The sequence below is a fragment of the Chiroxiphia lanceolata genome, chromosome 2 (genome assembly GCF_009829145.1).
Source record: "Chiroxiphia lanceolata isolate bChiLan1 chromosome 2, bChiLan1.pri, whole genome shotgun sequence".
Classification (NCBI taxonomy): Eukaryota; Metazoa; Chordata; class Aves; order Passeriformes; family Pipridae; genus Chiroxiphia; species Chiroxiphia lanceolata.
In genome coordinates this window covers 3,199,057-3,223,453 of record NC_045638.1, presented here as the reverse complement: position 1 = coordinate 3,223,453, position 24,397 = coordinate 3,199,057, and the positions used below count along the sequence as shown (strand labels likewise).

The following is a 24,397-nucleotide window of genomic DNA, read 5'->3' as shown; positions in this document are numbered from 1 at the left end:
AGCACATCCCAGGTTCTTATTTCTTAATTACCCATTACGAATAAAGACCATTTTCCCATGAGGATTTCAGGGCTGACTGTTTTCTCCTGTATGAAATATATCTTAGACTCTACATAAACAGGTTTTCTCAAAGCTTCAACTGTACTGATTCTCAGGGAGGTCTGGGGAAGGAAAGGTGCTTATCTTATGAAAAGATAAGAGATTTCTATTGAAAACAAACTTTTAAAATGTAATGATACGACTTCTGTTTCTTTGGTTGTGCAGCTGCCTTGGGATCTGAGCTCCTGGTAACCACGTTGGCCTGTTAAAGGACATGATTCAGACTGTCCCAGATCCAGCAGCTCACATCAAGGTTAGTTTCCTGTTTATTGTGTGTCCTCAGATGTTTGGAGAGTCATAAAATTAAAGAATATGTATTCATACCCCCTGTTTTCTTACCTGTTTATAAATTGTGCTGCTGCCCAACACTGGCTCTTTCATTCCTCAATATTTACATGTTATTGTCTGAGTCAGTGCTTCAGTCTTTGTTGCTGACACCTGTGTGATCTGCTGTGAAGCCTGTGGATATTTTAAGGACAACTTTTTCTAAAATTAAACCTCCTCGACCAACCTTTAATATTTGGTGTGCTTGATAAAAATATACCTACCTGAAAAATGTTGAGTTTGTGTGTTCCTGGTTCCGCTCCATGAAAGCCAGTGGCAGACATTTGGTTCAACTGAAGAAGAAAAAAGAGCATAAAGCAAAAATTCAAACAAGCATCCCTTTGAAAAGATTCAGTGCATGGTTTAAAATGCCTTAAAACTGGTTTGCCACATTTTAGAAGGAGCTGTACTGTTTTTACTGTATTGTTTCTATTATTATTATTATTATTATTGTTGTTGTTGCTGTGTTTGCTTATACTTCTTCACTGAAGACTTGGAACTGCTGGACTTGGCAGGTGTAGCTGGTGATGTGTTGCTGAAAAAAAGTAGTTTTGAGGTATTGCACAGAAATTTCTTCAGGAACTGTAGTGATAAGACCAGTAGTAATGGGTTCACACCGAGAGAGAGTGGGTTTAGGTGGGATATTGGGAAGAAATTCTTCCCTGTGAGGGTGGGGAGGCCCTGGCACAGGTTACCCAGAGAAGCTGTGGCTACCCCTGGATCCCTGAAAGTGTCCAAGGCCAGGTTGGACAGGGCTTGGAGCAACCTGGTCTAGTGGAAGGTGTCCCTGCCCATGGCAGGGGGTGGCACTGGGTGATCTTTGAGGTCCCTTCCCTCCCAAACCATTCCATGATTCTATTCTAAGTAGCATCTGAGCCTCACAAAGTAACTGCTCTGGGGGACATTGTTCCTGCCTCATTATCCCATCATCTAGAGGTTTTATTTGGAAAAGTTTTCCTGGCTGCTTCTAGATAATAACAGTAACTTTTGCAAAGTAAAAAGACACTCTTACAGCAACGTCTTAGATGGGAAAAGTCATCAGATCCTTCGGTACAAACAATATGATGAAACTGTGTTTTTCTCATTCACATTGATTTTGCCATCTGAAAGTGCTGCTGGTGTAGTAACACTGCTGTAATCAAATAAACAGATCAACCACACTGGGCTGGAAGTGAAAATTTTTCTTTCATTCTTTCTGAGTGCCTTTTTGTCTTCTGTCTTTCCTTGAAGTTACATTTTCTGCAACTTCTTCCACGTAAATTCTTCTCAGTTGGCTTCCACCTCCCAGTCAGCAGCTCTCTGTAGAAAAGCTTCACTTTACAACTTATTTTTAACCGAGGCATAGAATAAAAATTAAATATTATTTGAAAGCACTCACTTCTAATGTAAAATGTAGCGAATGAAAGAACCTCTCTATATATTTCTCTGTGTTGTTTTTGGGTTGTGTTTAGATACTAGGATGAGTTGCAGTAGTGAGAGAGCTTGTCCCTTCCCTCTCTCCAAGTTTCCCAAGCCCAGTACTTTCAGAGCCTACTGGTCCTCGGCTGTTTTTATGGAAAGAGTAGAAAAACATACCCCCTGACTCCCCAAAAAGTCTCACCTCAACATGTCTCATCATCTGGATTTCAACCAGTAAGACTTCAAAACCCTGAAGAGGATTTAGTACCTCCCGGTGCTGCTTGAATATCCACAGCACCAGAAATAACCTCCAGAAGAGCTCAGTTTCGTGCTTTCTGCCAGAAACAGTGCCCAAAAGTAGGTTTTTATAACTACAGGAGTTATGGCATCTTATTACAGCAAGTAAAAGAGAGCTGCATTAAAATTTCTGTAATGGTGTGTTCAAGGGGACTCGTAGGAGCCTGTTTTCAGCACAACATCCCCCTGAAGTTGTTGTTAAATTGAAAAGGGGAGTGAGAGAGAGGGAATTACTCTGTGTTTGGGGTAGGAGAGCTGGCCAAGCAGACATCAAACCCTTCCCATTTCTGTTTATGTCATCAGGGTCTGCTGTGGTCTAAACACATTCTTTGGAAAGCTGCCACGGGTGCTCTGTTCATTTAGGCTTTTAAAGTGGACATGACAACATTCTTAAAAATCAGCCATGATAAAGGATAATTCATGGGAAAGACTGTTTGGTATGATGGTCAGGAACAGGTTGCCCAAAGATGCTGTGGATGCCCCATCCCTGGAAGTGTCCAAGGCCAGGTTGGAGCAACTCTGTCTAGTGGAAGGTGTCCCTGCCCATGGCAGGGGGTTGGAATTGGATGATCCTTAAGATTCCTTCCAACCCAAACCATGTTGTGATTTTAGGATTCTGTGATCTCTCATTGCTGTCATTACAGTCATCCTTGATACAGTTTTGTTTAATCAACTGTCACATGGTTTCTTTTCTTCCCTTGAACAGGCAGACACAGCCTCATTCATGCACATTTAGAGTGTGACTTTGGAAATTCACTTTCTAGGAAAAGTTGCCTGGATTATTAAGATTTGACAGATTCCCACATTTAGGTTTTCTGCCTGAACATGTGCAGAAAAATAATGCAAAAAAAAAAAATTAATATGGCAATATGAACACCCAGAGATGCCTTTTTTTTTTTTTTTTCTAGAAAGGGGGATTTCATTTGCTTTGTGTGACTTTTGTTATGTGCTATTTCTGAATCAACCTTTCCCCCTACCAGGAGAAAACGTAGCAGCTCTCCCAGCTCTTGTGCTCCATTCCCGAATGAGAAATGGGACCAGCTGATTTCCAGCACCCAGGCAGATCCTATCCAATTGTGGGAATGTTTTGAAAGCCTTAAAGTGTGCGTCCTCGTTCTGTTTGGGCAGCTTCATCCCAGGGTTACTAAGGATTTTTCAGCTCGAGTGGAGCACCCATCACTGAAATGGTCAAGTTGGGTTCCTGCTGCTCCCTAAGGTGTGATTTCACTTGAGTCACAGACTTTTGCCCAGGAAAGAAACATTTGATGTGGACAAGAAAAAGGCTGTATCTTTTCAGACTTTCAGTTCCAGTTCAGCAAAATTTGGGGAGTTTTGACACCTGATGTTCGAGCAGTTCCACACATGTTTAGTGCCTGTGAGAGGAGTGAAATAAGTAAGATTACTCACATTGATAAAATTGTCACTTTGTGCGGGCAAGACTGTTATTTACACATATTTTAATGTCGTATTTTTGTTTTTCTGTTATCATTAAACTCCAGTTCTTACAACCATGGTCACAGAAACACTCTGAAATGCTGCCTGAGATTTGCATCTTTTAGCTTTAGTGGTTTATGCTGTGTGAATATTGACCCTTCAGTAAACCTTTTATTTTTTTTAAGGGTTTAATTCTGGTTTTAGCAAAGATGAAAAGCTTGTTTGACTTTAGTTAGCTTGTTCCATCACTGTGAGGGGATTTTGTGGAAACAATTCTCAGAAAAAATGAGTTACTGCTGTTCTTTCGACCTTCACTTGGCAGGAAGACTCCAGGGTATGGCTTGTATGCAAAAAAATTACTGTATTTATCAGGAATGGTGTCTGTCCTGGGATAAAGGGGTGTGATTTTCATTGAATCAAGGTTGGTGGAAGATCTGGTCTGTTCGTATTGACATGGTCTGACTTTTCTGTTCCTTGGTGATGATTTTGGGATGACTGAAGAGGCAGGTGAGTGGCAGCAGCTTGTGGATTGCAACCCTCCTTTTGCACTGTAGGAGTTGAAAGATGGGAACACTTGATCTTCCAGACACCTTGATCAAAGAGGATATTTTTAATAAAAAAATTCTCAAAGGGCATCAAACACTTTGGGCCAAGTTGAGCTGCTCTGTGTCCCTACAACCTCCTTTGTTCTGTGGATGGAACTGAGGTTGTTGCCTCTGAATCTTTCAAACTGGGGTTGTCAAACCTGGAAGCTCTTCCTAATACTGCAGTGAGTGGTGTCTCAGGTGAAATAAAAGAATTGTTCCATTTCTGTAGCCATTTCTGACAATTACTCCTGAATTTTGCCTGGATTATGGTGGCACATGCACATTTCCAGGCACAGAATCCCATATTGTCATTGGAAGTCTTACAAAACCTGATCTCACAACTCCTTTGTTGGCCAAAGGATATGTTGGATTTCAAATTGGTGGCAGCTGAGAGATGCTACTGGATGTACCCAATCTGTTGTGTTAGGGTTAAATCTGATTTTTTTTTAGCTGGTATTATTTGTTAAGGAGCATATTCTGGATCTGATATAATCTGTTATTTTTCCTGGAATTGTAGAGTCTCTAAATAGGATCCAAGACTTTGTTGTGCTGGGAGTTTTGCATGCACAATGCAGTCTCTGCCTGAATAGGCAGAGGGACAAGAAGGGAAGGATGGTAGAATTATTATTATCCTCCAGGATAAGGAGGATAAAACCAGGCTTTTACTCCCACCTCTTTTTAGGGTCTTTACTGAGCTGGAAGCCTGGTCTTTTGCAGATTCTTTGCATTGCTAAAGCACTTCTTTCATTGCTTATAAAATGATATTTGGGCAGCTCAGCTGGGAGTGAGAGCAGGGAAACTCGAGCCAAGGCTACAAAGAGCTTTGCCCAAAGTCCCACGTGAAGTGAGCTAAGGGCAGACACATTGCAGCCCGGATGGATCCATATGGGATATGTAACACTGCTGGATCACAGGATGTCACCACCGGAGTCAGAGTGATAACATGCTGCCATCCTTCCAGAAAATACGGAATAACTGCTCCTGGGAGCTGTTGGCTAATGAGCCAAGCCTCCTACAGGTATGAATCGGTGGTGACCCCGTGGAGGAACGGCCTGCAGTGACCTCTCACTGTGAGAAGGTGCCTTCAGACCCAGTGCACAGGGGGGGGACAAGCTGCTGGGAGTTATCTGGGCTGCAAACTGGCTGCCTGACAGCTGCTGTGGGATGGGCTGCTGCCTGCAGGGTTACAAATGTCCCCTGTGACAGATGTGGAAAAGCACCAGTATCAGCGTTGTGAGTCCCACCCCCTTCACTCGCCCCTCACTGTGGCCTTCATTCCTAATTCTGGTGGAGCTTTCAAAGCTCTCCCCCTGCTTTTGTACTGACAGGGTGACACCAGTGGCTCAGTGTCACTGTGGTCCTTCCTGGTTGTGCTGCCTGGCTCACAGTTGTTAGGTCTTGTTTGAACAACAGCCACGGTTTGCTCCGTGCTCTCAGGGAGTAAAGGAGTTGAGTTTATCGTGAGTGTGGGGGACACTCCTGCGACCTGTGCTCATTCACCGAGCCCCCAAACTTCCAGGTTTCAAACTGGGTGTGTTATTTCCATCCTCCCCCAGCATTACCTGTAATAATTCCAGAATCACTACCGGTTTTGAATGCTAGAATGTCCTCATAAGCAGAAATTGTGATTTACTTCTCAGAAGCCTAGAATTCTGGCTTGTGACCAAGAGATTGCCATAGAGTTTCAGTGGGGAAATTCTTTCTTCTTTTTGTTTTTTTTTTTTTATTCTTTTCTCTTGAACTCTACCTCTTCTGTCTGCCTGAGCAAATACCTCCTTGCTAAAGGAAAAGGGAGATAATGGCTTCTGTGTGCTATAATTGATGAACTTTCAGCAATTCGGAGCAAATCCAAGACTGCTGCCAACAGCCAGATGGAAAACAGTGTCAATGACATGTTCAAAGAAGAGTATGTTTTTTTGATAGGGGATGGTCTAGAGACTTTAATCTCTATTGTTATAGGAACTAATGGCATGGATAATTCCTTAAGTGGGGCCGTTTTTAAACAAAAATTATCTTTTTCATAAGCAGGAAAGAGCAAACTGAAGAGCACCAAATGCATTTTCAATGCTCTGGCTGATAGCTGTGCTTTATACTAACCCTCTGTTACACGGAGTCAGATGTGTTTAAATCTCATTTCTGCAGTCTGCCAGACAGTTAAAAGTCTGGGCATTTCTGGTGCTCATGGGTAGAAATCATAAAATGGATGGTCGTGGAAAACCAGAGCGGGGGTGGGAAGCTGAGGGTGGGGAGAAGTTACCAGGAGTTGGGAAGGACAGACAAGGCAAACTGAGGAACAAAAACAGTTACACTTTGGGGGAACTGAGATAGAAGAGTCCTCCTGTTCCTATTCCTCAGTGGGACTGAGGGCTCCCAAATCTTATCGGTGTGGTGCTTGGGCAGCCTTGGGATTCCAAGAGGCTGCAAGGACAGTCTCCTGCTTCCTTGAAAAATTACAGAAACCACCTGCCCAGGACAGTCCTCGCACAAATCTGCAGTGCAAATGCTGAGGATGTGTGGGGATTATCTCCCAGCAAGTCAGAGATTACAGTTTAATATACACTGAGTTTGTATTTTGCCTTGATGTGGCCACAGATATCCCAAGCAATGGGTCATCTTTAGCCTTCTTCGGGGATGATTCCCCTTGACTTGTTGTCGGGAAGGATTTCCTTGTATTCAGCCACTCTGATTCCCTCTTTGTGTATCAGCTCTGTAGGGATTCAGACTCCCTAATTTCACCCTGGTTTTGCTCCTCCTCACCTTCTTGAAGAGGGAGATTTATAGGGAGAGCTGAGGGGAGGTTGCCAAGCATCCCACAGCCTGTCCACATTAGTTCTGGTCAGAGTCCCTCTCAGGTGGTGGGGTCAGACAGTCTTTCCCCCCTCCTCGCTGCATCCAGCCCTGCTTCTGGCTGTACTTGCTGCTTGGTCACAAATGTGGTCACAAATGACCACTTTGTTGTCCTTCTGGTTATCCCTTCTAGGCCTGAAAAGCATTTTCCAGAGGCTGCTGCTCCAGCATCCCAGACAGGGATAGATTATTCTCTTGGACTTGGTGATGTGCTTTGTCTGCTAAAAAATGAATCTCTCCCCTCTCTCACTCTCCCTGCTCTTCCTCCTCTCTCTCTCTCCCCCCCATTTAAAAAATCTCAAACTTGTTCTAAAACCCATCCTCTTTAAATCTGAAATCTTGTTTCATTATTTCTTGTTCCAGTCTCCTCAAGACTCTTTAGGATTATTTCACCAATCCCGTTGATGTCCCAAAGTCGACTTTAGGCTGAAATATCTTTTGCTGATGTGGTTTTTTATCCCCCTTCTTTAGATTATTAATACAGACATTACCTCATAAAGAGTTATGGGCATTTGAATAGATACCTTTCACCAACTTGCTATTTTATCATTTGCCATAAGAGTTTCACTCTTGTTCTGTAGGACATTTTCAGACTCTCAGAGTTCTTTCCCAAGAAAATTCAAATTCTTGTGAAAAATACTTCTTTGCCTCATCAGTAGCCAATATTTGGGTATTTACAAACATGTTTCATTAGAAAGACAAACTGATTCTCTGCAATAAATGTATTCATGGTGCAATTTTGTTCATTTATCAAATAAAGGATGACTGCTGTCCCCCTAAAATCCCATATCTGTCTTGCCAGCCAGCTCTGTTCCCAAGAAGCTCGTCCGTGTTCCTTCACTACCAGGTCCTGCTCAGAATTACAGCTTTTTACTGTCTGTAAGACCCAAATGTTGCCCTCCATGTTTACAACATGGTTAAACTCAACTAATATGGGTGAGTTTTACTGTATTATCATAGAATTATAGAATGGTCTGTGTTGGAAGGGACCTTAAAGATCATCCAGTCCCACCCCCTGCCATGGGCAGGGACACCTTCCACTAGCCCAGGTTGCTCCAAGCCCCATCCAACCTGGCCTTGGACACTTCCAGGGATCCAGGGGCAGCCACAGCTTCTCTGGGCAACCTGTACCAGGGCCTCCCCACCCTCACAGGGAGGAATTTCTTCCTAACCAACCCTAATCTTAAGTCTGAAGCCATTCCCCCTTCCAGACCCTTGGAAATAGTCTCTCTCCACCTCCTACAACCCTAAGCCAGTACTTCTGTTCCAGGCTTTGGGTTTTTTTTGATATGGAAGGGATTAATTTCTTCTGCTGCCAGGGCTTAAAAGAGTGTTTGACATGTGCACTGTGTATTTCATGTTGTCTGTGATTACCTTGGATCAAAGATAAACTTGCTGGCAATCATTATCACCTTCCTGCAGAGCAGTGAAAGTTTGGTGGGACACTGTAACCTGCTCTTGCAAGTTCAACAAAACAGGACTGGGAAGGAGGTAGGTAAATCTGTGGAGTGTCGTGAGCCTTCCAGGATGAGCTGACAAGAATTATTTGTTTGTGTTGGTTATATAGAGACATTTTCCAAGATCCCAGAAACCTGGCATGTCCAGGCTGTGAATAATGTGGGAGAAATCCTGGCACAGGTTGCCCAGAGAAGCTGTGGCTGCCCCTAGACCCCTGGAAGTGTCCAAGGCCATGCTGGACAGGGCTTGGAGCAACCTGGGCTAGTGGAAGGTGTCCCTGCCCATGGCAGGGGTTGGAATGAAATGAGCATTAAAGTCCTTTCCAATGCAAACCATTCATTCAGTTTAAGCAGCTTCTGGATTCCCTTTCTAAAGAAAGGGTGGGGACCTGTATTAGGAAGGGGTGAATTGTCCTTGGGAATTCCCCTGTGTTTTCCACCGTTTCCATGAGGACTCAGTGTAGGTTCATTGAGCACAAGGAGGACTTGTAGGTTACTCTTTATTCAATGGACTCCATCCCATCTTACGTGGCATAACTTCAATATGTACCATGGAACTGGGGGTAAACCCAGGCCTTTTTGAAACAAGCCAACTCCAATCCCAGAGCAATGTAATCATGTGAAGATGACGCCTTACACATGGGCAGTAATCCTTAGGAAAGCAGGGAGTAGACGGCAGGCTGTGTGGAAGCAGCCGTGTCCCAAAGCTGAGTCAGTACCTCTGGATGGCAGGACAGGATGGAGATTTGCAGGGCAGGACCACTGGTGATGTCTGAAGGCACTTGGGACACAGCCCTTGCTGCCTTCTTCCCTACCCCAGAGCATCCTTGCAAAGGAACCCATGTAGGTGAGCAGGTAGGAACCTGCAGGCCCCTCCTGTCTATAGAGAAAATCCGGGAACAAGGGCTGCAGAGCACCGTGGGCTGCGTGGCATGGACATGAGTGCCTTGGGAAGAGTGTTGCCAGCAGGTCAGGGAGAGGATCCTGCCCCTCTACCCAGCCCTGGGGAGGCACATCTGCAGGGCTGGGTCCAGCTCGGGCTCCTCAGGACAGGAGGGACATGGAGCTGCTGGAAGATGATTCTCCTGTGGAGATGCTGAAGGGATGGAGCATCTCTGGGATCAGGAAAGGTTGAGGGAGCTGGGGCTGTTCAGCCTCCAGAGCAGACACTGAGAGGGGGCCTCCCCCAGGTCTGTAGGGTCTGCAGGGAGGGGCAGAGGATGGACCAGGCTCTGCTGGGGGGGCCCAGCAATGGCACAAGAGGAACGGGCAGGAACTGATGCCCAGGAAGTTCCAGCTGGACATGAGGAAGAACTTCTTTGCTGGGCAGTGACCCAGCACTGAACAGATCACCCAGAGAGCGTGAGGAGTCTCCTCACTGGAGATATTCCAGACCCATCTAGACACAATCCTGTGCCATGTGCTCTGGGATGACCCTGCTGGAGCAGGGAGGTTGGGCCAGATGACCCCCTGTGGTCCCTTCCAGTGTGACCCATCCAGTGATTCTGTGTGACACAGCTGGCACACATGTCCAAGTCTGGGATAGCAGAGCTTTACTGCCCAACAGTTAGACTAAGAGGCCCTCAAAATGAACTCAGAACAAACAAAAAAAAAATTATTTAAAACACAGTTGGAGGCCAACTGAGAATTCAGTTAAATGGACCCACTGACTCCTCACTTACAGCTTCAGAAAATCTTTCCAATTTTTCCAGAATTGTCCCAGAACTGCAGCCAGCCAGCAAAGAGTGTGTCAGCCATCACAGAGACATTATTAACTCAGACAGGGGAAAATATACTTCCAGTTATTACATGCTAATAAAGCACAAACTAAACAAATTTAGGCAACAGAAGCAATTATACCATTAAACATTTAACTGCAAGATTGATTTTTAAATTACTAATAATCTAAACCAAAGTATGCACACAGAGAGGGAGGGGAAGGAAGGTAATTTTACCAGTTGAATCTAATCAGTGCCTCGGTTCAAATGCAGAGCTATAAATGCCAAACTATGTAAGATCTGATGCAAGAACAGGAGTGGAACCAGAATGGATGAACATTCCTCACTTGACCAGATTCTTCTAATTGGGAGGAAGTTAAACACATGGAGTGGGGGCACTGGGTGAGCTGGGTTATCTGCAGAGCTGGTCTGTGTTCCTGAACTGCCTTTTGGAAGCAGAGAACTGAGGCACAAACTGTGGGCTCAGCCTTGAGCTTGCACGAGCCCTTCCACATTCTGGGCTGTGGAAGGAGGAGGATGAGCTGGATCCTCACTCAGTCAGGAGAGGGCTGCTGGGAGGGAATGGAGAAATTCCCCTCTTCACCTGGAAAAAAAGCTGTTCACAGGAAGGTTGGGGCTGTCCTGGGCTGCAGCAGAAGGTGGGTCTGGTGGTCAGTGCTGTTGGGGTGGGACGCCCTCATAGTTGCAGTGTTGGGTTTGTTTCCATGGTGTTTATGGCAGGGCTGCTCCCTCCGAAAAAAGTATAAATCATAATCAAATAAAACTGATGTGCTGCCACATTTACCCAATCTCACTGGTTGTCCTACATCATGTTTTAGCATATAAGTTACATGACAGAGTTATCCAGGGGTTGCCAGCTGACACAGAAACAAACCCTCATGTTAAATTGCCTGCAGATGTCCTCTTCCAACTCCTGTAAGGAACTTCTACCAGTTCTCTCTCCCCCCCCCCCCCTTTTTTTTTTTTGTGTGTGTGTGTTAAATAAAAGCAGCAGAAGAGGGGGAAAACAATCTCAGTTGAATCTCTGTGCTAGTGCCTCTGTTTTCAGGACAGGAAGCCTTCAGAAGACAATGCAATTTATAGGCAAGCGCAGCAAAAAGCCCTGTAAGGATTTCCATGAGCCTTAGTGGACCAAAACGAGTCGGGGTTATTTTTTAAGCCTGGAGCTGACTGAATAATGCCAAGCCTAATGCTGCCAAGGTGGGCTTCTAAGAAGATTCAGACCTGAGGAGGTGAGAAGATCTTTGTGTTTTGTTACCTGTAATTTATCTGATACCAAAATTTATGGCTTGAGAGTTGCGACTGGGCATCCCTTTTGTTTTGATATTGATCTAAAGAAGTCGGGATTTTATCTGATGGACTCGAATTCTTGTTCTGTTTGGCAGAAATCTCCCAAGTAAGGCTGTGACATTCTTGAAAGCATTCACTGTTTTCATTTACATAATTAGGAATTTTTGTTTTGTTTTCATTGTATGAATTTACTGGAGTTTGTGAACTTTTTGCCTGGCTGTCTCCCTTGGTTGAGGAAATCACAGAATGTTGTTTCTTTTCCCTGGCTGGAGGAGTAGGGGCTATTTATGCCTGGTTTTAAAATAGACTTTCTGTGAGTGCTTACACTGCTCTTTGCAATGGGATATTTCTGGATGATCAGCCCAGCCAAAAGCAATTGCAAAAGGTTAGTGGAGAGCAGAGCTCCCATTTAAACACCTCCATGAAGTATCAGCCCTTCAAAAGCTGTGAGTGCCAAACAGCTCCCACTTGGAGCAATGGGAGCTGGTGAGCGCCAACAGCTTCTGAAAATGTGGCCTCATGTGGCTTCAAGAAGAGATTGATTAGCAAGTCCAGCAAACTGGTTTTTTCTGTACTTACTTAGCTCTGCATGGAGAATATTGTCTGTACTTATGGAGTGCTCAGCAGTGGCAGGTGATGCAGGTTCCTCCTGGGAAGGTGGAATTCCAGGTGGGTTGGCAGGCAGGGGAGGAGGCAGTTTTTTCCAGGTTTGCTTCAGGAGAGCTTGGGCCAGGAATGCTGAACTTCACTGACCAGGTAGAAGGAAAGCCCTGGAGAGCTCCCTCTGTAACTGCCCCACATGGATCTATTTTCTGCAAGAAAAGTAGTTTTCCCATTTGTCTTAAACGGCTTCGGAAGTGACATAAATGAAAACAGAAAAGGCCACTCTAACATTACTGAAATAGGGATGTCCAGATGGGAAATTACAGGAATATCACTCGTGCATTCAAACTTCACGTCCTGTGTAACTTCCATGTGGGGGTAAAGCAGATAAATTTGCTCTCTGGAGCTACATGGTGCACTTCTTTCTTTTGATTAAGCCTGAAACACATTTCTCTTCCCTTCTGTGGTGATGGAGTGAGGTCTGCAGGAAAAACAGGATTAGAAATTAATGTTTTGGGTGCTTCATTTCCAAACTGAGTTATCCTTGTGGCTTTCTGCAATGTTGTGATTTTTTTTTTGTTTTGTTTTAAATTCTCTCTATCACAAATCACGAGCCATTTTTTCAGCAAAGCGGACCAAGAGCAATAAAGCTGTGCTAAAATGAAGGAAGATTAATTCTGAAAATCAGATAATGGGCTTTTCTCATTGTTGCTTTTTAAACATGGCAAACAGGTTGGGGACCAATATGTTCGCAAACGACCTAAGTCTTCCTTTCCAGTGGTAATCCGTATTCTTTTGAAAAGCTAATAAAAGTGGTGTATGAAAGAAATTCCTGGGGCACTGCAGAACTCACCCTCCTAGGGAGAGAGCCAGATGTGCTGGTTAATAACCTAGAAAGCATTCAAAGCCAGGGCAGCAACCGCTTGGTATCACCTAAGCCAGACGTTGTGTGTCGACGCAAGGCAATATCACACACTGGTCACATTCTCAGCAGAGCTGGGAGACATGTGTAGTCTTATTAAAGGAAGGGAAAAAAAAAAAAAAAGAAGAAGGAAAAAGAAAAGGAGGGGACAGGGAGAAGGAGAGGGAGACAATGTGTCTGTCCTGAGAAGCAGCAAAGGAGCAGACACACTCCTCCACATGTGCATTAGTCTGTCGGCCTGGATTCTGTTCTCCAGATGTTGGGGTGGATCCTATGGCAGGGGCTTTTAAAAGAAATCATATTTCAGTGGTGAAATTAACGTTACCAGATTTTTCAGAAGGCGATCACCCACTGTAATTTTTCAGGACGTTTTAGGAAAATAACAAATTCTGGGTTTAATGGGTTTTACAGGCTCGCTTGGCAGCACCTCTCCCAAACACGAGTGTCCGTGCGTGCAGCTTGTCAGTCGCTTTTGGGACCAACACGCCTTAGAGTAAACAGCACGTTAAAGTTGTTCTCAGGCCAGTCCTACTGAACAGAAAATTGTTTGTGGCCGGGGTCCCAAAGTCTGATGGGCCTTTCTCGAGGCCCCACCCCTCAGCACCAAACCCTTTGAGAGCTTTTGGCCGTCACATCAAAACGCTGCTTATGCCTAACAAAAACATATATATTTGCAGTGGCAATCAGAATACATCAGCATCAGAGGAGATTTTTTTTTTTTTTTAAAAAGTGCCAAATTTGCTCTCCCAGGCACGGCAGAAAAATAAATGACTTATGGCATTTATGGTATATTTGTAATTTGAAACTGGTGGCTTCGCGTTACCGGGCGCGACGTGTGCGGCGGATAAACAAACACTGCACAGAAAGACAAGTCCCAGCTTTGTCTCTCTGACACTTCTCCCCGGTGATCGGGATCCCACAGGGAGTTCCACACGTGTGTTTGTGCTGAGCTGGTGTTTAGGCTGAGCTCAGCTCAGGTCTCAGTGTCGCGTGGTAGGATCGGGCTGTTCCATGAGGAACTGGGGTGCAGCGACTGGACATGATGTTCATTCCTGACCAGCCATGGCCATCACCAGAACATCTGTGAATAAACATTTATTTGAATGTGTTAAACAACGTGGTTGTTGTTCTTGCCTGTGCATTTTTCACGAGGCCCAGGAACGCAGCGTTTACGTAAAAAGATGGTGACACACAAATGTTGCTGAACCCCGTGTTCATGACTGATGAGGAGTCACTGCTTTCAGCTCTTGAAGAAAGCAGAGTGGGGGTACATGAAGACTTGAGTCGTGGATTTGTGATTACATTTCAAGCAGAAACAAGGCAATTTTATATCAATATTAAGACAGAGTACTTTGGAAGCAGTCTGGATGTTTTCATACATAATTACGGCTCCAGTAAAATTGTACATTTATAGAGACAGCTGGCATATCTTTCCCCATGTTGGAACAGTATCAGCTGAGTAGGTCTTGTGAGAAATCTCAGTTTGTAGTTCTGGTAAAAGCCAGAATCACAGATATATTTCTTTGTGGCATTTTGCTGTTGGATGTGATCTTGACTCTGCTCTGAATCTCAAAAATTAGTGGATCTCTGCAGTCCGTTCTTGCTAATCCATCACACAAAGTCCATGGGGAGGTGCAGCACCACCTAACGGGGGTGAAAATAATATTTTCCTTCCTGATACAGCCAGGGTGTATCGCTCAGTGCCCAGCAGAGATAACCAAGCTAGGGAAGCATGGACCAGCTCTGGTGCTGCCCATGGCAGAGGCACATTGGTGTGACATCAGCCTACAGGTCCCTGAGGAGCCAAGTGTTATCTCAGAGACCCATTAACCTCAGTCTGCTCCAGAACTGAGCACACACCTCAGAAGGGGCTGAGAGCTGCTGGGGCTGGTGGGTGAGAGCTTTCCAGGCAAAGCAGCACGTCATCACACACTGCAGTTTGTCAGAGGGAGAGCCTTGGAGCCAGCAGGGTGTGATTCATCCGTCCCAGCGAGGTCTCTGAGGCAATCTGACATTATTCGGACTGATATCATTAATTAATGAGGGCTGAATGTTATTCTTAGACACTGGATTGAGTTTTGGGGAGAGGAGCCTATGAAAGGGCTCTTTGATTTTTTGGAAAATTCCTATGGCGCTGTTGTCAAATTTGCTAACAAAATTAAATCATCTGCCAACTTTCCAAGTTAAGGAGCACATCCCTTCTGGAGTCTTGACTGAGCCTCCTCAGTGCCTTCTTGGGATCAAGGGATTTTTTGATCTATATTTAAGCCAAACGAAAATGACAGATAGCTTCCAAAAACCCCAGCCATATTAAATGTATCAGGAGAGCTTTGGAGAAAGCAGTTTTGTTTGCTCGCCTCAGCACAGGTTTGATCCTCCCCCACCTTTGCTTGGCTGTGTTTGGTTTAATGTGCTCAAGGCAGAAGGGAACCAAACCCCCTGAATTTTTCTGGAGCCTGGGAGTTGGTCGCTGGGTTGTGCGGCCCCCCATCCTCCACGGGACAGGGGACCTCAAACAAACCCCAAACTTAATGAGGTTTGGGGCTGGTCTGAAAAAAATATCACTGTATGCTCCAGAACAAATGAAGGGAGCAGCTCCCTTCTTGCTTCCAGCACTCCCATCCTCGGGACTGCTCTTCCCGGTGCTTTTCCTCCCTCTCGCCCCAGTGCCGACTGGCTGCTCCCTTCATGGACCTTGCAGGTGTCCAGAATTAGCAAAGCCTTGGTGGGGCCCCTGGCGGCAGAAATATAAATAAAATGCTGTCATTTAAAACCCCGGCCCCGGCAGGGCTGGGAGCGCAGGAAGCACGGAGCACATGTGGGCTGGGATCACACATGGATCCCATTGCGGCCCTAATAATGCCGGGCTGGGGGGAGAAGGGTGAGGGGGCTGCTGGCAGGTCAGCTCCTCTCCCTGGTTTGTCTGTCTCCCCAGGCTGCTCTTGGTCTTTGTGGCTGGACACGAGCCCGGGTGTGCCCAGGGAGGCAAGAGGCCAATGGCACCTGGATCAGGGATAGTGTGGGCACAGCCCAGGGCAGGGATTGTCCCCATGTGCTGCCACTGCTGAGGGACCTCCAGGGCTGTGTCCAGTTCTGGAACCTCATGGAAGAGAGACATGGAGGGGCTGGAGCGTGTGCAGGGAAGGGAACGGAGCTGGGAAGGGGCTGGAGCAGCAGGAGGGGCTGTGAGGGCTCATCCTGGAGAAAAGGAGGCTCAGGGGGGACCTTCTGGCTCTGCAACCCCCTGACAGGAGGAGGGAGCCAGGGAGGGTCGGGCTCTGCTACCAGGGAACAAGGGACAGGAGGAGAGGGAATGGCCTCCAGCTGTGCCAGGGGAGGCTCAGGTTGGACCTCAGAAATACTTTCTTCATGGAAAGGATTGTTAAGCATTGGAAAGGGCTGCCCAGGGAGGTGATGGAGTCCCATCCCTGGAGGTGTCCCAGGAAGGCCTGGCCATGGCACTCAGTACTCTGGTCTGGGGGACAAGGGGGACATTGGGAACAGGTTGGACTTGATGTTCTTGGAAGTCTTTTTCAACCTGAATGATTCTGTGATTCTGTGATTCTGCACTGTGGATCAGGTTCATATTTGAGCCTGCAGCATGTTGTCCTCAGGGCAGCCACTGCAATCCATGTGCCTGCACAAACACACACAGCTGGGAGCAGACCAGCAGCCACCTTAACTGAATAAAGCTCATGAATATTTACCATTTGGGAGAAAAAAAATACATCTGCTTTGGATTGTGCTAATTATACAGAGGTTTAACGTGGTACCGTACGTTCAGCAGCACAAAGACCTGAGTTATTTGGATTCCCTGTTTGTTTTGGTGTGGCTCATGTCCATGAACCAGGCTGTAATCTCCAGTTCTGGCTGCTGGAGTGAGAATTTTTTTTAGGGATGTGTGTGTGACTTGCTTTAGATATCTGCTCTAGAGGCGCCCTTAAAGCATTTTTCTTCCATTGCCAGGATCAACAGACGGGGTGCTGGAAACAAACTGATAAATTAAATAGCAACAAGTTACCCAGACCTAATGGTATTAATCCAGGAGTTGGGAAAGGCTTGGAGAATGGAGTGGCTGAGCTGCTCAGGACAGAAATGTATGGACTCAAGGGAAGTGGAGAATTTAAGTGTGACAGTCTTTGTACTTAGTTTTGAAAACAAACATGAGAGCGGTGCTGGGAAGCACCTCCAGGCCTTTCTGCAGGGCAAAAATAACACCTAACCAGTCTCAATAATAAACAATGGCAAAGTTATAAATACAGCTCCTACATCAATGATATGAAGTGGGATGTATTTTCCAAAGGAAAATTGGAAGTCTTTTTTGTACCACGTTTTTTAGAACGTGCACACACACACACACACACACACACAAAGCGGATCTGAAATAACGAGTTTGGTTTTTTTTAAAAAAAAAAACAAAGCTCAAGAAGTTTTCTTGTCGAAGGAAAAAGTGACATCCAGTCAGCCATTAGAAATGGATAGGAAAGAGAAAACAAAGTCATAGTTAACATTAATTTTCCAGCCTGGCACTCAAGATCAGTAGCAAGGGTGTCTCCAATCACATCCTAAATCTGGCATTTAATATGCTTAGTAATGAGCTGGAAAACGGGAAGCGAGGCCCCAACCAGATTGGAGATGATATCCATGTTCATGGTTTTTTTAGGTTATTCAAGATAAGCTGAAGGAAATACAGAATGTGTCACCAAGCCAAGTAGAAAGCACTGTGCTATGACAAATCAATCTGCAAAAGTAATGTGAAAAAATACGTGCCGTTGAGTAACTACCACTGTGATTAAACATACTGAAAACTGCTTTTGAGACACACTGTATTAATCTCCTTCCATGCTGAAACCTGGTCTCTGACTCTTTGCTTATCAGTTTTTAACTTGTGGTGAAATATGAACTTGCATCCTGAGACAACCCTTTGTCTTGGATAACTTTTCTTGAAGTTATTCTGCAGAAAGTCCTGAGCTTCTGTTTCATTTGTCTTCTGTCTGGACCAGCCAGTGATCCATGTGGTGCAGTGGCTGACAAATGGCAGTGGTGGTAATTAATACCATAATCAGCTTTTGGAGTGTCTAATCAGTTGTGTTGGGTCTCTGTGCTTGTGACCGAGCTTGGTGACTGGAGCAGATACAGGATTAATGTGTGTCCTGGTACTGCTTCTCCATGGAATCATTCCTAGTGCTGCTGCTGGTGGGTTTGGTAGAGTTTGGTGTCAATGTATGTTTTTTGAGATAGCTGTACAAAATATTTTTTACTGGCTTACATTTATTGTCTCTTGCAGTATAAAAATGTTCATTTTTCAACTTGTATCGAGAGAAGTACACAGAATCACAGAGTGGGCCAGGCTGGAAGGGACCACAGGGTGTCATCTGATCCCACCTCCCTGCTCCAGCAGAGTCATCCCAGAGCACATGGTACAGGATTGTGTCCAGAGGGTTCTGGAATATCTCCAGCGAGGAGACTCCACACCCTCTCTGGACAATCTGTTCAGTGCTGGGTCACTGCCCAGCAAAGAAGTTCTTCCTCATGTCCAGCTGGAACTTCCTGGGCATCAGTTCCTGCCCGTTCCTCTTGTGCCATTGCTGGGCCTCCCCGAGCAGAGCCTGGTCCATCCTCTGCCCCTCCCTGCAGCCCCTACAGACCTGGGGGAGGTCCCCTCTCAGTGTCTGCTCTGGAGGCTGAACAGCCCCAGCTGAGAGATTTCAGAAATAGAGAAATGGAACATGAAAAGGAAATACAGAAGAGCTGGTGCTCAGTGACTGATTAGAAACCCACCTCTTAACTCCTTCCTGACCGAGGAAATCTCTTGTTCTGTGACTGTAACACTGAAGGTCTCTGGGCACATTGTCAAGTGCTGTCCTTGGAAAAATGCTTTGAGGGAGCCTCAAGGTTTGCTGTGGCCCTGCAAGGTGTTGTATAAGCCTGTGAAGTTTCTTCTCAGGTATCATGTCTGCATTTGCACGTGGGGTGGGCACTGGGAAGGGACTGTGGGCCCAGATGATCCCTTTGGCCCAGGAGAATGGTATGGAGCAGGAAGAAGCTGGGTGAGCACCCTTTCCTTTACACTGGTGCCTCCAGGCATGGCCTTCAACATTCACTTGCAAGATGAGAGAATAGTTTGGTCTCTGTCCCTCGAGGAAGCCTTCTCCTCTCCAGAGGAGACTGCCAAAGTTAACAGCCATGCATGGGTGTAACCTGAAGTGAGGCCAGCATCTTGTTTTCTGGGGCCTAGGCTAAAACCACCACTAAAAAAACACCTGTCTGCTGGTGATGACTTCTGGTTGTTTCCCAGCTAAGCTGGATCTAAAATGGGAATGTGGATGACCCAATTCCTATTTACAGTTTCCTCAGCTCTCCAGATATATCTTCACTTGGGGGAACTACATAAAGCAGTTGCCATGGGCTTCATTCAGAGTTTCCATGAGTATCACTTGGTGCAGAGGGTGCCAAAGCCCTGTCCTCACTTATGTCAGTGAGATCCCAGTGCTCTGTGAGTTCCCTCGGATAGGGAGGTGGTGTGGCTGGTGCTGGCTGCCCAGTACCACGTGCTTTGTAGGATGTGTTTTCCGCCTTGCCTATCCATTAATTGTGTCTTCCTGATGTCCTGCAGATAAGGGCTGTGAATCCCTTCTCTGACTTACATGACATGTCTTCATTACTTTCACAGAGTCACAGGATAGCTGGAGTTGGAAGGAACCTCTGGAGCTCATCCAGTCCAAGCCCCCTGCCCAGGCAGGGTCACCTGGTGACACAGGACTGTGCCCAGGTGGATTTGGAATGTCTCCAGAGGGAGACTCCATGCCCTCCCTGGGCAGCTGTTCCAGAGCTCTTCACCCTCAGTGTAAAGGATTTATTCCTCGTGTTGAGGTGGAACTTCTTGTGATTTAGTTTAGGATCATAACTCCTTGTCCTGTTGCTGGGCACCGAAAAAAGGGACTTTATGTCACTGGGATCAAGATTCATCTCACCTAACTCATCTGTGCCTTCAGAACAAATGGAAAATGAGTCATATCCAGAGGGTATTTAATCCCATTTAAAAGTAGATCTCAAAAGAGGCAAAAATTTTAGCCTAGATGTCGAACTTTTAGGCAGCTCAGTTAAGGTAATGATAATCTCTCTAAAGGATTTGCATACATTGCTGCTTCTTGACTCTGTAGTGGAAGGGAGCATTCTCAGGCTTGAAGAGTTTTCTTAAACTTCTAAAACAAAATTTAAACTTTATAACCGTGGATCAGATGGAAGGAAGTTTTTACCAGATATGTTTCAAACTGGGATCTTGGGTAGTTTTAGCACCCAGTCAAAGATATCAGAGATACAGGGATTAGCAATTTGGATGTACAAATTACTAATTTTCTTTTTTTTATGTTCTCTGTGGTAGTTAGGAGGGCAAAAGTGTCTCATGGGACTGCAAATTTTTAAAGTTTCAAAACTCACTTTTGTATGTTAATTTTCCTTTCACGGACATTTGTAGAATTACACATAATTTTAAAAGTACCTTTAATCCTGTTTGTTTAGGAGTTCAATGAAATATTTTGTTTTAATACTTTGTGTCTGCATGGCTCTGCCTAAAAATGAAATAATTCTATCTTTGTTCTTTTTCTGCCCCAGAAAGATGCCCTTTAAAATAGATTCGAATGCACAACCTTATTACTCAAATTGATGGTATCATTCCTAGATAGGATCCCTGTGGCTCTTGCAGATTTTAGCTTTTCCTGACAAGGAGGCACATTATTCCTGGCTATTTGCAGCATATGGTGTAGCTTTTATCCCAAAGCAGTCTCTGAGAGCTTTTCAGACAATTTTTATAGGAGTCACTTCATTCATCACTGAAGTGGAGCCAGTGCTGGGGTAAAACATGTCAACCACTCAGAGGTAACAGGAGTCTGCAGCACTTCTGAAAAACTGGGAACATTTGGCACACTGTCAGTATTTTGATGACATTGGTCATGGGAGGCCAGGTCCTCAGTGTGAATAAACAACATATGAATAAACTGCAGCTGGCTCTGCACCTTTCTCACTTCAGGATGAGGGGAAGAAAAACCAGCTTGATTTTTGGCTTATCCTTAGAGCCAACACCAGGTGGAGGTAACAACCCAGGTGGCCTCAGTTTCAAGGAATATCTTGAGTTGGAAGAAACCCCCAAGGATCATCCAGTCCAAGCCCTGGCCCTGCCCAGGACACCCCAACACTCCCCCCTCTCCCTCAGAGCGTTGCCCAAACCCTCCTGGAGCTCTGGCAACCTTGGGGCTGTGCCCAGTGCCCTGGGGAGCCTGGTCAGTGCCCACCACCCTGTGGGGGAAGAACCTTGTGCTGAGATCCACCCTGAGCCTGCCCTGTCCCAGCTCCAGCCCTTCCCTGGGTCCTGTCCCTGCTCAGAGCAAGCAGAGATCAGAGCTGCCCCTCCAGTGCCCCCCGGGAGGAAGCTGCAGACCCCAGTGGGGTCAAGTGACCTCATTTGTTGATCCTGTTGATCTTCAGGCAGATTCTGCATCTCTACCAATTTCCTGATCCATCCCAAGCATGGCATGAGGTCTCCCTCTGCTTCAGTCACCTACTCTGCAGTGGGGAGATGGCACCTCACCAGCAGCAAAGGAGGTAGCAGTATTTTCCCACTTCAGACATGCTTTAGGATAGTAAATTTATGAATTAACACAGGCAGAGAGCTGCCAGGTGGGTGCCAAAGTTCCAAACAGAGAAACACGAGGTAAAATTTCTGAGGTGAGCAATAGAAGGCCCCCTTGGATGCCTAAAGCTAGAAATCAAAGCTTTCTGCTGTCACTTCAGACAAATAAAATCAGTGATTTTTCCCCCATGAAAGCTTTTGAAAGGAAACTCTCTTCTCATGGCCCTCTTTAAAACGTGTGGGATGTTCTAGTCTGAGCCTTAGGGCCTGGCATACATTGCCCTCTACATCAGAGGGAAACCTCACGCTGAAGAGAGGAAACAGCAGCTCCAAAATGATGGGCTTTGTCTTTTAGGAGGTGGAAACTCTCATGATCTTATAAGTGCCTTAAAGTAGAGGCTCTCCAAGGCAGGTTTAATGTGAACACTGGGATCTGGGGATGCAGGACTTCCCACGGTGTCAGCTGGGCCCTGCTGAAAAACGCGATAGAAACGAGGGCTGGGACACGATGGGTGGAGCTGTGTGGAGGAGAGAGAGTGTCTGACAGCATTTTTCCAGGAAACTGGACAGTGGGCTTGTGATTTCAGACACTTTACTGGGTACTGCTGGTGCTCCTGATGAGCAAACCAGGCTGCCTTTGTGCTGGGTGAGGTTCAGCTCACGCCTCGCCCCGCTGCTACACCCTGTCATGTGGTTTAGATATAAGACATTTAAATTTATTTGAATGAGAGACTTTAATGAGAAGGCAGTTTTGGAAGTGCTGGCTGTAATAGCACTGTAAATATTCCTGGTTTTGGCGTGGTAGAAATGGGAAAGCTCTTTTCAGAGCCAGACATCTGAGAGGCTTCGCAGGGGGTAGCATCTCTTCTATCTGTCTTGCTCTGTATGTGGTTCTAACTCGAAACCATTATTTCCCCCAGGCCAGCAAACAATTTTGGCTAAAAACTGACTTGGATGTGGGAGACAAAGATCAGCTTCACACGTGGAGGCATAACCTACAGCACATCATATTCCTCCCTCTTCCCGAGATAAGCTGTGAGGGAGTTTCCTGAAATATTTCCCTGACAGGAGCAGAGGAAATGTTTTTTGAAGGGAGAGGTGCCTCAAAAGAAGGGAAGGAATCTGTAATTACATCCCTTTCATCGCTGTCAACATGCCTTTTGATGACTTTCATTTTCAGGTAGCAAATCAGCAATTCATTCTCAAAAAGACTGTTGGCTGCATTACTCCAAAGCATAACCACAATTTCCTTCTCCAATCTGTATATTTACATTTGAAAACAAAACTGTATAAGAAATATCTTTACACTAGGGATATTTTTTGGGTGGGTTTTTTTTTTGGAAACAAAAAAAGATGAATAATTTAGAAGGGACTGAAGATATGAAATCGCTGTTTTAAAGCTATATATCACTGAACATGCTGTCAGGAAAGCAATACAGCATGTTACACTTCCCTGCTTTGAAGAGTTGTGCTCTCTGAAAGGAATAAAACTGAAGTAATGTAGAAGAATTACCTTCCAAACCTATCAAGGAAATAGAAAAAATGAAAAATAATGACACAATTCTTAAATTAAGTGTGGTGACATTTCACAACAAAAGACAGTCACGTTCAATCTGCAGAATTTGCCTGAGTTTAAACAGCTTGGGGGGTTTATCTGGAGAAGAGGAGGCTCAGGGGGGACCTCATTGCTCTCCCCAACTCCCTGACAGGAGGGGGCAGGGAGGGGGGGTCGGGCTCTGCTGCCATGTCCTGAGGGAAAGGAGGAGAGAAATGGCCTCAAACTGCACCAGGGCAGGGTCAGATTAGAGATTAGGGGAAAAAAAATCCAGTGCCAGAGTGGTAAGGCCTTGGAATAAGTGTCCCAAGGAGGTGGTGGAGTCCCTCCTCCCAAGGAGGTGTGCCTGGGAGTGTTCCAGAGGTGTCTGGATGTGGCCCCTGGGGACATGGATTAGGGGGTGACTGTGGTGGTACTGGGTGAGGGTGGGAGTGGGTGATCTTGAAGGTCTCTTCCACACTCAATTACTCTGTGATGATCAGCTTCAATGGGCACCAAGTCTCAAAGATTAAATTTTGCAGCAAGTTCTGTCTGGACAGTGACACAGACATTGTGAGCTTGACTTCAGGTTCAGGACTTTGCAGTAAAGGTTCTACCAAGAGGAAATGAAGAAAAAGCATATTTCACAATGTAGACATTTTTAGACTCATGTGAGGCATTTTTTTTTTTTGCTACCTGAATCTAGATCTTAATCCAATATACAGGCACGTAACTTGATTTTCTGAGTGAAGGTTGGTTATATGGATTGGTGACCCTTTTTAAATCTGGGCAGCCTGAACACCATTTAGGAGATGACTTCAGAAGGAGCTGGTTTGACCAGCTTGGAGCTTTCAGATAACCAACATAACCAGAAACATTTTCCCTGCTTGAATCAGCTTTAGCCTGGTAGGCCAAAAACTTCAAAACTGACAGAAGTAGTCTAGTTTCAACACTGAGGCCGTTTTTAAATCTTCCCCCCCCTCACACACACGTGCAATTTGGCTGCTATTTATCACTTTAAATTGGTCCCTATCAAGTATGAGAAGTGTTATGAGTAGCTGGGATGAAGTGCAGGCTCTAAGGAAGACAGTGATAAAACTCCTCTGGCTTCAGCAGAGACAGGATTTAACCCTCACTCTCTCTTTTTTTTTTAGCTCTGTGTATATACTTTTATTAGTTATGAACTGTATCACTTCTTGCTATTTTATTTTGGCAGACTGCAGTGCTAGATAATAGC

At 45.5% G+C, this 24,397-nt stretch overlaps 1 protein-coding gene across 3 annotated transcripts in view; it reads left to right on the top strand.

Annotated features, from left to right (window-relative positions):
- Positions 1-264: 264 nt before the first annotated feature.
- The window catches only part of ERG (ETS transcription factor ERG), a 106,801-nt gene continuing 82,668 nt past the window's right edge, over positions 265-24,397 (top strand). For 2 of the 3 annotated variants that reach the window (XM_032678196.1, XM_032678194.1), the window contains exon 1: positions 265-352. In XM_032678196.1, the coding sequence (XP_032534087.1) occupies positions 314-352 (39 nt within the window). In that variant the 5' untranslated portion in view covers positions 265-313. Of the gene's footprint in view, positions 353-11,383; positions 11,415-24,397 lie in introns of those variants that run through there. The other variant, XM_032678201.1, reaches the window with a different exon arrangement.